Source organism: Bos taurus, chromosome 2 (assembly GCF_002263795.3).
Source record: "Bos taurus isolate L1 Dominette 01449 registration number 42190680 breed Hereford chromosome 2, ARS-UCD2.0, whole genome shotgun sequence".
NCBI lineage: Eukaryota > Metazoa > Chordata > Mammalia > Artiodactyla > Bovidae > Bos > Bos taurus.
In genome coordinates, this window is record NC_037329.1 from 126,863,523 (window position 1) to 126,878,533 (window position 15,011).

The 15,011-nt window shown below is 40.2% G+C and overlaps 1 protein-coding gene across 2 annotated transcripts in view; it reads right to left on the minus strand.

Moving 5' to 3' along the window:
* The window catches only part of CEP85 (centrosomal protein 85), a 36,317-nt gene extending 23,309 nt beyond the window's left edge, over nucleotides 1–13,008 (minus strand). Inside the window, exons 1-3 of one of the 2 annotated variants that reach the window (XM_010802626.4) lie at nucleotides 12,898–13,008; nucleotides 7,535–7,610; nucleotides 4,248–4,400 (exon numbers count right to left, since the gene is read on the minus strand). In XM_010802626.4, coding sequence (XP_010800928.1) covers nucleotides 4,248–4,400; nucleotides 7,535–7,583 — 202 coding nt within the window. In that variant the 5' untranslated portion in view covers nucleotides 7,584–7,610; nucleotides 12,898–13,008. Of the gene's footprint in view, nucleotides 1–4,247; nucleotides 4,401–7,534; nucleotides 7,611–12,645 lie in introns of both variants that reach the window. The other variant, XM_002685702.7, reaches the window with a different exon arrangement.
* Nucleotides 13,009–15,011: the final 2,003 nt, after the last annotated feature.

The following is a 15,011-nucleotide window of genomic DNA, read 5'->3' on the forward strand; positions in this document are numbered from 1 at the left end:
TCTCCTATATCCCTTACTGGTTTATGAAGTTCGGTAGTCTGAAATAAGCCAGTGATGATTTCAGTCTTTATCAAAAAACTGAAAGACTTCTGAGCTCTCAGGTATCTACCTCTATCCTGTCCCTTGAGAATCTTCAAGGTAAAACACCTTAGTGAAGGGTAGAATCAAAAACCTAAATGGGGAATTCCCTGGCAGTTCAATGGTTAGGACTCCAGGCTTTCACTGCAGAGGCCTGGGTTCAATCCTCAGTTGGGGAACTAAGATCCTACAAGTTGCACAGAACAACCAGGAAAAGCAAAATGAAACAAAAAACCCTAAATGTCCATCAGCAAATGAATGAATAAAGATGTGGTACATATATTCAATGGAGTATTACTTAACCATAAAAAAGAAAAGAAAGAAAAATGAAATAAAGCCATTTGCAATAACATGAATGGACCTGGAGATTATCATACTGAGTCAGACAAAGATAAATATCATATCATATAATATCACTTATATGTGGAACCTAAAAAAATCATACAGATAAACTTATTTACAAACAGAAAATAGACTCATAGACTTAGAGAATGAATTTACGGTTACCAAACGGGAAAGGTGAAGAGGAGGGAAAAATTAGGATTTGGGGATTAACATACTATTGTAATCAACAAGGACCTACTGTATAGCACAGCGATCTCTACTCAATATTTTATAATATTCTAAATGGGAAATGAATATGAAAAAGAATAGATATATGTGTATATTTAACTGAATTACTTTGCCATACACCTGAAATTAACACAACATTGTAAATCAGCTGCACTCCATTATAAAATAAAAAAATCTTTAAATAGAAAGAAAGAACACCTAATGAACTATATTTTATACCAGTCACAAATGTTCTTGTCACCTGGGCTCCAAATAAACCAAGATATAGCCATGAACAAAATAAGCAAAAAATAAAATTAAGACCACAGTATATAACATGGCAGAAAAGAAACCTTAGATCCTTTTAAAAGAAACTTCTAGATCAATGGCTTTGGCCACCATGTCAAGACTACTATAATTTAAAAAAGAACACATAACTGGCAATTCCCTGGTGGTCCAGTGGTTAAGACCCTGAGCTTTCACCTCTGGGGACCCAAGTTTGATCTCTGGTCGGGTAACTGAGATCAATTGTGGTAACAAGCCACACACTCAGACAAAAAAATTAAAAATAAAAATGCACTAGGAAGGAAATATAATTTCCCCAAAGATATAAAAAGCATGCAGAGTTACACACAATCTATCTAACAATTTTACTGGATGAGATACAGCCAGTCAATTCAACAGGGGGAAAAATCTAGACAACTGTTTGATTTTTCAAAACTCAATTATTTAGTCAAAATGAAAAAGATCCTATGACTGCCCATGTAGACAAAACCTTAACAAGTCCTAAGTACATTGACAGTAATACTTTTGATTACACAAGTGATGGAAAGAATACTACAGGTGGGAGACCTGAATTTGATAATTAGCTGTGTGACATTAGGCAAGTTACTTAACCCTGTGTGGAATTTTTGTTACTCATTTGCAAAAATGAACTGGATTAAGTGATTTTTAAAGTCCTGTCTATTAAAATCTATTATTCCATTTACTCAATATTTATTGACACTGTGCCCATATACACATAGTTATCAAATCAAATGCCAGGTGCCCAGGAGTCAGTACTAGTATTTTATTCTTCAAAATAGAAGATTTTTTCCCAAACATTTGTTTGTTTTTTAAAAAAAAAACCAGCTTTACTGAGATATAGTTCACATACCATACAATTTTCACCCACTTAAGACACACAATTCAATGTTTTTTTAGTATATTCACAGAATTATGTGACCATCACTACAATCAAGTTTAGAACATTTTCATCATCACCAAAGAAACCTTTTTACCCTCTAGAGGTCATGCTGCATTTACTCTAACTTCATAGCCTTGCTGCTGCTACTGCTCCTAAGTCGCTTCAGTTGTGTCCGACTCTGTGCGACCCCACAGACGGCAGCCCACCAGGCTCCCCTGTCCCTGGGATTTTCCAGGCAAGAACACGAGTGGGTTGCCATTTTCTTCTTCAATGCATGAAAGTGAAAAGTGAAAGTGAAGTCGCTCAGTCGTGTCCGACTCTTAGCGACCCCATGGATTGCAGCCTATCAGGCTCCTCCGTCCATGGGATTTGCCAGGCAAGAGTACTGAAGTGGGGTGCCACTGCCTTCTCCGTCATAGCCTTAGGCAACCACTAAATCTCCTTTCTGTCTCTATATAAATTGGCCTATTTTGGACACTTAAAAATGGAATCATATAATATGTGGTCTTTTGTGTCTGGCTTTTTTTACTCAGCATGGCTTTTTTTACTCAGCACTGGATTTTTAAAGTTCATCCAGTTTGTGGGGTGTATTCATACTTCATTTCTTTTTATTGCTCCACAGTATTCTATAATATAATACAACATTTTATTCATCTATTTGTTAACTGATACATTGGGTTGTTTCCATTTTTCGGTTATTATTATTAACTAATGCTGCTATGAGCATTTGTGTACAAGTTGTGTGGATGTATGTTTTCATCTTCTCTTGAGTATATATACCCAGGAGTAGCTGAGCCATGATGCAACTCTATGTTTAATCTTTTAAAGAACTGCCAAACAGCTTTCCAAAGCAGCTGCAACATTTTACATTCCCACCAGCAATGTACAGGCTCCAGTTTCTCTACATTCCCACCAACACTTATTATCTTTTTGATTATAGCCATCCAAGTGGGTGTGACATCTGATAAAGTACCAAAGTAATTTGTTTTGTGACTTTAATCAGCTCATTTAATCACTCTTGAAATTCAGCTTTCTCATTTGTAGATTGGAAATAAAATATCTCTTGGGACTTCCCTGTTGATTCAGTGATTAAGACTCCATGCTCCCATTGCAGGGGGCCAGGGTTTGTTCTCTGGTCAGGGAACTAGATCTCATATGTCACAACTAAACATCTCAAGTGCCAAAACTAAGACCCAGTGCTTAAAAAAAAAATGCATAGAGTTCTTAATGGTATTAATGAAAAAAAATTTAGTGCAGTATTCATCATAAAGTATTTGATAAACAGTAGTTAATTATTATCACTAGATTTTCTGTCCTCCTAGGAACCCACCATCTAAATGAAAAGAAAAAAAAAAATCTTGTAAAGTACAACCTTACAGCTTTTTGCTGTTTTTTCTTTTTAATTTTTTATTGGGATATATTTACAAAGCAGCCTAACAGCTATTACTTAAGTGCAAAAACCAGTGGCAGAAAAAATATGGCAGAAAAAATAAAGTATAAGATTGCAAAAAGGAAGATCAGTAATGGGAGAAAGAGATGTGCAAAGTTTGGTCAAGACACTTCACTAAATCATGAAAAATAAGATCAACATAGCTGGGAGGGGCAAGAGAAGATGAGAATAGCACAAATGGGTCCAGATTAAAGAAGGAAAGAGCTCAGGTATCAAAAAAAAAAAAACAGTAGTTCTGTGCTTTCTGTGCTTTCATAGCATAGTTAAGACAACATACCTGAGGACAGTAAGAAATATGTCTGGGGCTTCCCTGGTGGCTCAGTGGTAAAGAATCCACCTGCCAATGCAGGAGACAAGGATTCAATCCCTGGTCCAGGAAGATTCCACATGCCACTGAGCAACTAAGCCCATGTGCCCACAACTACTGAGCTTGTGCTCTAGAGCCCTGGAGCTGCAACTACTGAAGCTGGCACACCCTAGGGCCCATGCTCTCCAACAAGGGAAGATACTGTAATGAGAAGCCAATGTACCGCAACTAGAAAGTAAGTTCTGCTCTCCACAACTAGAGAAAAGCCCATGCAGCAACGAAGACCTAGCACAGCCAAAAACAAACAAACAAACAAACAAAAAGTGTGAATGGGACAGGGACAGATCACAGAATTGAAGCCTCTGACCTTTATCCTCCAAGTAACAGAAACAGTTGAGGATTTTCAGGAAAGGAAACTATGAAATCAGGATTTAAGATTAATCTGGCAGGAGAGGGAAAGACCTGATGCCAAGAAACCTATTAGGAAGCTGTTCAGGCAGGACAAACAGCAGAAGTTGAAAGGAAGGGACCAGTTGTGACGAGAATAGCATAGGAAGAATCAAGCACACTCTGAGTAAATTGACTTATGAATATTCTGGAAATGACAATACACCTGAAATACAATTTGAAAACGACAACATATTTTGGTAATCAAATCATTAATTCAAACTTACCCTCTGCGATGTCCGAGCACGATGTGCCAATGGCTGTGTCCCCACTGTCAGCTAAACTTGAACAACGACTGAAGCGGCTCCGAAAGGCCTCTGAGATAACTGGGGTCTGCCATTCAGTCCCCAGGGAACTGCCCTTCTGAATCACGCTGGAACCTGAAACAACCAGCATTTCCCACTGTTAATGTTAATCAGCTTGTATAATACCACAAAACTTTTTAAAAAAAATCACTTAAACCTGTGAGAGAAGAGCCATACCTCACCCCTTTCTTCCTCCTGTGCCTATTTCAGCTACTCTGAATTAGTTAACTTTATTTTTTTTTAATGATGTTTTTTAAAATTAGGCATTCATCCATTCATTCATGGCTGCACGGGGTCTCTGTTGTGGCATGGGGACTCTTCATTGCTGCAGGTGGGCTTTCTCTAGTTGTGGCGAGTAGGGGCTACTCTCTAGTTGTGGTGCTGGGCTTCTCCTTGCAGTGGGTTCTCTTGTCTCAGAGCACGGGCTCTAGACACTAGGGCTCAGCAGTTGTGGCACACAGGTTCAGCTGCCCCAAGGCATGTGGAATCTTAGTTCCCAAACTAGGGATCGAACCCATGTTCCCTGCATTGCAAGGCAGATTCTCAACCACTGAACCACCAGGGAAGTCCTTGAATTAGTTAAGTCTAAATGGAAATAGCATAAGAGATGAGAATGTTCAAAGACACAAAAAAAGACCTACCAAGGATCCAAGAGTACTGAGACAGTAATAGTTAACAGCGGCTCCATTCTTTGAAATCTAGAAGCCACGGCACTTTACAGACATGGTCTCATCTACCTACTTAGTGAAAAGTATTATAATCCCTATTTTACAGAGGATACAACTGAGATTTGAACCCATGTTATTCTGATTTCAATACCCACATTTTTCCCTCTTGCAGGGTTTCTCAACAGGTGCTCTTGGCATTCTGGGTCTGACAATTCTTCAATGTATACTCTACCTACTACAGGATGGTTAAGCATCCCTAGTCCTTCCCCATCCCCTAAATGCCAGTAACAGACCTCACTCCATCCCACCATCACTGTGAAACCTGAAAATACCCCCATATGTTTCTAAATGCTCCACAGGGTAACATGCAATCCAGTGTCCTTTGTAAATCACCACTTGGGAATGAATCAGGGTATCCTTCTGGGCAGAGTGAATCCAGATCAAGGCAAGTCTTACAAGTTAATCTGAAGGGTTCTGGGAGGCAATGCAGAGGAACTACTAAAATTTCTGAGCAGGTAAGATGAAACAAGACTGATGAAATTTATCTGACTTTGTCAGCTTGCTGTTTGAGGCTTGGTAGACAGGAATTGTTCAATAAATACTTGATTTAAGAACATATTAGCAAAGAATTAAATTCATTAAAAAAAAGAATTAAATTCAAATTATTTTTTAAAAATCACTGTAATTTTTCTAAACTTTATCTGAGATGATCCATGTAAACAAACAGGTAATGGCAGCTGCTTATCCATTTGAAGTGTCAGAATCTGAGTGTGTAAAATATGTTTCTACACACTCTATGATCTAGTGGGAAGCAAATGATATTTGAATTTAGTGCTTCTCCCACCTTCTGAACCAACCTACTTTTGCTTCTTTTTTCGCTACCCTTACTTTTACTTTCTACTGAAGATATTCTCACTTTCCCCAAGAACTCCTTTTATTCTTTGGGTCTCAGGGGACTGTCTGATTTGAAAGCATCTATATATACACAGTAATCTGTAATAATCTTTAGTAGAAAACACAGCCAAAAATTAAAGCCTCTGATCAGCATAAGATTAGCCAGTGTTACTATACTAAATTAACAAAATTCTAGCCAGAAGCAAAGAAATTTGACTTCCTGGTGAGTCTATATGGCATTATCTCTCCAGTAAGTGTATAATTTATCATGTTTTTTGAAACAGTGAAAAATCCATTGAGGGCCTCATCTTGGAAACCACTTCCTGTTACTACTACTAATCTTTTTCTTCACTTCTACCATCTTCCTAGTCAGCCACTCCAAATATCAATTCTAAAAGAAAGATTTGCTGAAATGAAAGCGTGCTTTGGTACAATTACAGAGACTGATTATCTGAAGTGTGTGAGTTCTGTGTTATGCCATGTGTCCTATTATCGGCTCGTGGGCCATGATCAATCAAACAAGAGACCACAGTGAACAATGCACAGAAAGGCAGTGAGCTGACAGGAACTGCTGCATTCCAAAACTTGCACTATACATAGCTGTCCTAAGAAACTGTACATTTAGTCCTAAGACAGTGCATAGCAGATGTTCAATAAATATTTGCTGAATGACTCTTGAATTTTTTCAAAGTGCTTACTATATGCAAGGCCATATGCCTAGAAGAAAATAACATACCTGTCAAAATGTCTGTTATAAGGCACTGTAAGGTTTTTAAAGTTAAAGAAAACATATCATTAGTTCCATAAATGTATTCTTTCTTCATAAATGTACCAGAATGCAAAAGTTATTTTTCTAAAATGGTACTTCCTATTTGAATATACCATATCTACTTAAATGTTGCCTATTGAGTGTGTATGAGCCTTCCAGGCTCCTCTGCCCATGGAATTTTCCAGGCAAGAATACTGAAGTGGGTAGCCTTTCCCTTCTCCAGGGGATCTTCCCAACCCAGGTATTGAATCCAGGTCTCCCACATTGCAGGTGGATTCTTCACCAGCAGAGCCACATGGGAAGCCCTTCACTTAATGTTGTCTATTGAGTGTATATACATATTTACATGTTTTTAATATATATATAAAATATACATATATACTTTTAACATAGTAACTTAGGATATCAACTGAGCTTTCAAAATCCTTTAAATCCATTCTAGAGATAAATTTCTGAGTCTCTAGTGACATCATAAGTGAGACTGCTGGCATCCAAGAATTCCAATCTTTGTGGGCTAGCAGATGACTGACCCACCCACAGGACTACAAAGACAACATAGACCACAGTAATTTATGCTTGTTTCTCTGATTTCAAATGGAACTATGTTCCAAAGTCGTGTTTTGTTCCAATCCTTTATATGCCCCCTTCAATAATCAATCACGTGGTCTTGTTGGAAGCCATGTAGCACGAGAGATAAATAGTTATTCTCTCAGAGAGATCTATTTTTCTATTCAATGTAGCCCCACATCATTTTTGTTCTTTTGGTACCAGCATTTCAGTGGATGCTTGTTTGTTCAGTATTTCCTTTTAAGGAAATTTCTGTTATAAAATAACAGACCAATGGTCAGAATTTAATCCAGAAAACTTTGACTACTCACCTGGTGAGGTGGCATGAGAGATCCTCTCACTTGGGTATTTATCCTGCATGGCCACGAACACAGTTACTTGAGCCAGCTGTAAAATAAAGGAAGCAGTCAGATCTCTCCATTATCTTTTAATTCCCTGTAATTCATTCCCATTCAGCTGAAACTGCCAAATGCATATAAAGTATTCAAGTATTCTTCCACATGTTTTACTCCTAAGGATATTTTTTTAAGGCAAAGCAACTCCCAATATTTCACTCTACTTCTCCCAAAGCAAGAAGAAAACACCTAGAACCAAACAGAGATTCTCAATACTGATCCTATAAGGTCTAGAACCCTTCTGATTATTGCAAAAATTAAAAATAATACTACTTTAATTAAAAAGCTGCCAAAGATATTCTTACCTGCTGGAATGGGATGGAAGAGTGAGGTAGGAAAAAAACTAAGTAACCAAAACAACAGCAAAGTATTATAGCTTCAATCCTGATGAACATAAAATGAATTCCCTGATTCCTCCAGTAATGAAAGTTAGTCATATGATGTACAATGATGGACAGAATTCTTGGTCAAAAGCAGAACTCCAATCCTCAGCTGGGAACATGAGATTTTCTTCCCATTTCCCCATTACTTAAATAAAACATTTATACTTTTTCTAATGGTAGGATCTAAGAATTCAGTGTAAGTCTGATTACTAGTTGTACAAACAAAAGCTTTAATTAGCTGTAACTAATAATAGCAAATAATATCTTGTGTATGTATAGTACTTGAGAGGCAGCACAGAGTAAGAGAAGTGGCTCAGAGCACTGACTCTCAATCAGACAGCTCAGGTTTGAAGTTGGACATGAGCCAATGCATTGGAATAGACCCTGATGCTGGGAAAGACTAAGGGTGGGAGGAGAAGGGGGCAACAGAGGATCAGATAGCTGGATGGCAACACTAACTCAATGGACATGAGTTTGAGCAGGCTCCAGGAGACAGTCAAGGACAGGGAAGCCTGGCATGCTATAATCCATGGGATCACAATGAGTTGGACGCAACTGAACAACAAATGAGCAATGTATTAGCTGTGTAATCTTGGGCAAATTTCTTAGTATCTTTGTGCCTCAGCTCCTTCCTATAAAAATGAGGATAAAAACAGGACCTAATTTGTTCTCATTTAGGATTAACTTACAATGGTGTCTGATACATATTAAGTGTTTTATTAATGCTTTTATTATACTTGGCATATTAACATTTTATGTTAATAGAAAGTGAAAAAGTACAATTCCTGGAAGATAAATTATCAATTTAGAAACTTTGAATTTATAAGAGCCCATGGGGCTTCCCTGATAGCTCAGATGGTGAAGAATCCACCTGCAATACAGGAGACCATGGTTCAATTTCTGGGTCAGGAAGATCCCCTGGAGAAGGGATAGGTTACCCACTCTAGTATTCTTGGGCTTCCCTTGTGGCTCAGCTGTTAAAGAATCCACCTGCAGTGCAAAATGGGTCGCAAAGAGTCGGAAGTGACTGACTTTCAGAGTTTGGGACAAACTCTATCCACAGAACACAATTCTTAGAGGTGAAATTTAACTTTGGAAGGAAAAAAAAGGCTATACGGTACGTTTTCCCTAATGTGCTTTACTGACCTCTGCAGTTTTTTCTTAGTAACAACAACAAACCCTAATTCACTGCATCTACAACAGAAATTGTACGATCCCCTGAAATCCCAGGTCTCCACATACTGGGTAAGAGAAACTTTGTGCAGTTAAACAGTTTCCATTTATGGCTAGTATTATTCAGTGTTTTACAGTGACACCGAAGGATGATCTACCTACTAGTGATACCGGTCAATATCATCCCCTTTTTTAAAATAAAGATTGGCCCATTAAATTCTGAAACCTTTCCAAATTCAGAGGAGTTGAAAATGGGATAACAAAAGAATTCTCAGTTAAAACATGGATTTATCCTATGACTCAGCAGCTCCAAATGTATGTCAACACAAAATCTTGTACATTAATCTTCATAGCAGCATTATGAAGTGGCCAAAAAGTGGAAAGAAATGTCCATTAGCTGATGGATAAATAAAACGTGGCCTTCCATCACAGCTCAATTCATAAAGAATCAGTCTGCAATGCAGGAGACCCTGGTTCGATTCCTGGGTCAGGAAGATCCCCTGGAGAAGGGAAAGGCTACCCACTCCAGTATTCTGGCCTGGAGAATTCCATGAACTATATAGTCCATGGGGTTGCAAAGAGTTGGACACAACTGAGCGACTTTCACTTTCTTTTTCAAATAAAATGTGGTATATTCATACAATGGAATATTAGTAGGCAGCAAAAAAGGAATGAAGTATTGATACCTGCTACAACATGGATGAACACTGGAAATAATATATTAAGTAAAGGAGGACAAGTACAAAAGGCCGTATATTGTATGAATCCATTTATACAAAGTGTCCAGAACTGGAAAATCCATAAAGACAGTAGATGAGTGGTTGCTGGGGAATAAGAGGAGGGCAGGGAGTTTCTGACCAGCCTGAACAAAATGCTGAGATTAGATAGTGATGATGGCTGTGCAAGCTTGTGAGTACACTAAAACCTCTGAATTGCACACACGTAAAACTGAATTTTATGTGAATTAAATCTCAAAAAAACTCCCATAAGGAGTAATACAATACAGAATAAATAATTCTTAACTTCTTCCTACTTAAGTTTACAAGTAGATGGGCTACTGGTGTAAATTTTTAGAGACATTTGAAAGAGACAGACTTCTTGAGATAAAAGTGAGAGAAATGAATGCATAAGAAGTAATACAAATAGCCAATTATACAGCCAAGAGAGGTAAAAATGAATGCAGGCAGACAGAAGAAAAGAACCCAACACTGATAATTTCTACTTTCAAAGCTGTTTAAACTACAGAACAATTCATTCAACAAATTCAACATGTAGTAAGTACAAGCATACGTCTTTTTTTTATTGCACTTCACTTTACTGAGCTTCACAGATTCCATTTTTTTAACAAACTGAAGATCTGTGGCAACTCTGGTGTCAAGCAAGTCTATGGATGCCATTTTTTTCCTGCAGCATTTGCTCACTTTGTGTGTCACATTTTGGTGATTCTTGCAATATTCCAAGCTTTTTCAACATTATTATATCCGTTATGGGGAGCTGTGATTAGTGAACTTTGATATTACTATTGTAACTGCAGGAGTAGTAGAACTAGCAAGAGGACTAAAATTAGACGTGGAGCCTGAAGATGTGACTGAATTACTGCAATCTCATGATAAAACTTTAAAAGATGAAGAGATGCTTCTTATGGATGAGGAAAGTGGTTTCTTGAGATGGAACTACTTCCAGTCAAGATGCTGTCAAGACTGTCGAAATGACAACAAAGGATTTAGAATATTACATAAACTTAGTTGATAGAGCAGTAGCAGGGTTTGAGAGGACTGACTGGTTTTGAAAGAAGTTCCACCATGGGGAAAATACCATTAAACAGCTTTACATGTTACAGAAAAATTGTTTGTGAAAGGAAAAGTCAATCAATGCAGTAAACTTCACTGTTGTCTTATTTTAAGAAATTGCCACAGCCACCCCAACATTCAGCAACCATCACCTCATTCAGTCATCAGCCATTAACATCAAGGCAGAATCCTCTACTGGCAAATTAGCAGAGATTACAAATCACTGAGGGTTTAGATGATGGTTAGCATTTTTTAGCAATAAAGTATTTTTTAATAAAGGCGTGTACATTTTTAAAAGACATAATGCTATTGCATACTTAATGGACTACAGTAAAGTATAAACATAACATATACATACTGAGAAACCAAAAAAATTTGTGTGACTCCATTTATTCTGGTGGTCTGGAACCCTACCCACAATATCTCTGAGGTATGCCAGTCCTTACTACCCATCAAGCACTGTGCTAAAGATTCTATAGTATCATGTCTTATGTTTAATACTCACATCAAACCTATGAGGTAGTTACTAAGCCACCACAAGTTGGAGTTTCTGTCTCAGACACAGCCAGAGCTGCAAGTCCCAAAGCACTTAGGAGCTGGGGCAGCTCATATAATTTCTTCATTTTGTCATTGGTCACCACCCAAGCTCTATTTCCCAAGTTGCTATCCAAGAACTAGATTTTGACTGTTGTTAAGTATTCCTCCTTTGAAGAATTATAATCTTAGTGTGGAATACATTTGGCAGCTGTTGAGAGAACCACATCAAGACCGGAGAGGATTTGAAGGGATACATACAGTTGACACATACACACTAAGAATCTCACAGCATTACACTATTTCCATCGCCTTGATCATTCATCGAACCAGATCTAAAGAGCCAAGATGTTGCCTTTACAAAGGAGTCCTGAAACACACCACACCATCAAATTATTATAAAACATACAAGGCCTAAGGGCAAGAAATGAAGCATGGTTATCTTAATCGTCCTTGTATCACCACCCCTCCCTTCCTAGCACACAGTATTCAATTCATCAACCAAAATTTACTGAGTGCCTATTTGCCTGGCTCTGTGCCATGTGGTGGAAGTAGACTGGTGCAGAGGACAAACAGGGTTCTGATCCTTCCGTTTAATGTGCTGACCACCCTCTACTGAATAAATAAGCTTCAACACACTTTATGTGCATCCAGAGAACCAGCTCCTCCCTGTCTATAGCAGGGATTCTCAATCCTGGTACTACTGACACTGGAGTCGGTAAGTCTTTGATGTAGGGCTGTCCTGCAGGCTGTTCAGCAGCACCCCTGACATCTATCTACCCATGGGATGCCAGGAACAATCCCAGAGTTGTGAGAACCCAAAACGTCTCCAGACACTGTTAAATAGCTTGTGGAGGGGGAAGCAAAACAGTGCCAGCTCAGAAATTCCATCCCAGCGCCTTCACGAGCGCTCTCGGTCCCTCCGGCCTTCCTTCTCTATTCATGCTCCAAATCTTGGCTCAAACTTCGCTTCCTCGGGGAGGGCTCCCCGCCCCCTCAGACCTGTTGGTGCCTAGGGTTCCGCGCTCCGTACTTCTCCACCCGGCACAACCACCCGGTTGACGTCTACTCTCGCAGGGCTACGCGCTCCTAGAGGGCAAGGAACGTCCCTCCCGCCGTGCCCTGGCGACCGGGACCGGGACTGTACCTCACAGAGGTCCCGCAATTGCTGTGGAATGAGGGATGGAGAGAGCAAGGCGATGAAAGCGGGGGGCGTTATTTCAGAAAGCCGGGGCGTGAGAGACCCAAGGCGGGCAGCTCAGCCGCTCTGCGCATGCTCTTCGCTCTCCCTCGGCCCCCACGGAGGCAGGTCGACCGTGCCCGAGGCTCTGCCGGGGTTCTCCAAGGAGGGCACAGGGTTTGTCAGTCCAACGAAGGCCCGGGAGAGAGGAGGACTTACGTGGGCTTGAAAGCGAGCAGCAAAACCCCTCACTCAGAAACACCAACCGCTGCGACCACGTCTGCCACGGACAGCGGCTCGGCCCCCTCAGCTTGCCTAACGGCCGTTAACACGCCCGCCACGCCGCGCGCCGCGCGCTCCGCCCCGGCCCCGCCCCTTTCTGCCCATCTGCGACCAATCAGAAGTAGGGCCGCGCGGGTGTCCCGCCCTTGCACGCCGCCCTCGGCGCGGGGAACGGACGGATCTCTCTGCGCATGAGCCAGTCGCCGCTCTCTGCCGTCGCCTCAGCCCTTCTACTGGTCTCGCTTCTGGGCGGAGCGCTGCTCACCGGGCCCTGAAGTGGCCTTCTTGGGCCTGTGCAGATTGAAAAACTGGGCACAGCTCATTCCGGGATCCCAGCCTACTCCATTCCTCACCACCTATCAGTACTCCCACCTGAAACAGGGGGTCACATTGTGACCAGGAATTAGGTTGTGATCAGGGTCACTGTCTTGTCAGGGTCAGGACTTGATCTGGTTACGTAACAGGCCATGGTCAGTTTGTGACCAGGAGTCAGATTGAAGGGTATGGGATCAATTTTGCCTCCCTACTCAAACGTCCCCCCCTCTCATTTATATTTTAATGGAGATTTTTGGCTCTAATTTCAGAGAATATTCACAATTTTCAACACAGTTTAAGTTCAATAGCTTCCTTTTAACTTTATTTTGTTTCATTCTGTTTCCTTTTTGAGATATTTAAGCATAATATAGTCAATGGTATTTTCCCCTTATACTTTAGGATATTTTCTTTTTTTGCCCCAGCTGGTGGCTGGCAGGATCTTAGTTCCAATCTTGGTTACCCTACCAGAGATTGAACTGAGCCCTCAGCAGTAGACGCCCCAAGTCCTAGCCATTGGACCGCCAAGGAATTCCCTAGGATATATTTTATTTTACTTATTTTAAAATATTTTTATTTATTTATTTGGTGGCTTAGTTGTGGCACATGGGATCTTTAGTTGCAGCATGGGGTCTAGTTCCCTGACCAGGGATCAAATGTGGACCCCTGCATTGGGAGCACAGTCTTAGCTACTGGACCATGAGGGAAATCCTGACTGGGATATATTTTAAATGTGGGCAAGGGATAATGCCTTTGTCAACAGGGCTATTTAAAAGGTCTCTCTACTCCAGACTCATAAAGTGAATATAAATTCCCAATGAAATGTAATTAATTGTACTGATTTAATGTGTGTGATTTTTATGTACATGAAAAAATAATATGGATTGATCATTTGACTTAATTTTTTCTGGAGCTGTTAAATCATTAAATAACAAGATTTTGCAAATGAAATGTTAAAGACTTTTAATTTAGTTGCTTGTAACAACATATTCCCCCAAGAAATTAATTTCTAAAATGATTGTCAGTCAGTTCAGTTCAGTCGCTCAGTCGTGTCCGACTCTTTGCAACCCCATGAATCACAGCACACCAGGCCTCCCTGTCCATCACCAACTCCCAGAGTTCACTCAAACTCACGTCCATCGAGTCGGTGATGCCATCCAGCCATCTCATCCTCTGCCATCCCCTTCTCCTCCTGCCCCCAATCCCTCCCAGCATCAGAGTCTTTTCCAGTGAGTCAATTCTTCGCATGAGGTGGCCAAAGTACTGGAGTTTCAGCTTTAGCATCAGTCCTTCCAAAGAATACCCAGGAGTGATCTCCTTCAGAATGGACTGGTTGGATCTCCTTGCAGTCCAAGGGACTCTCAAGAGTCTTCTCCAACACCACAGTTCAAAATGATTATAGATACAAATAAAAGCAGTATCTTAAAAATGAAACAACAAAATAGGCATAGGGCCTTCTTGGGATTTTGTGAAAGTACCACCTCTGTCAGCTTCTTAAAGCCTGTCCTGCTTTGTGGTTCACACCATGCAGTGGTACTTCCTGCCTTCAACTATCCTCTCTGTAGGGTCAAAGCCTGTGTTTTGTGTGCTGTTGAATCCCCAGTAGATTCCAACCTGTTTTTGAATGAATAAATGGTAGCACACTGTTGCCTGTATCCACCCTCTGTTAGGAAAGGGGAGTTAATGAGGCTGAAAATAATGATCAGAATAATATTATATTCATACCGGCTGTGCTGTGC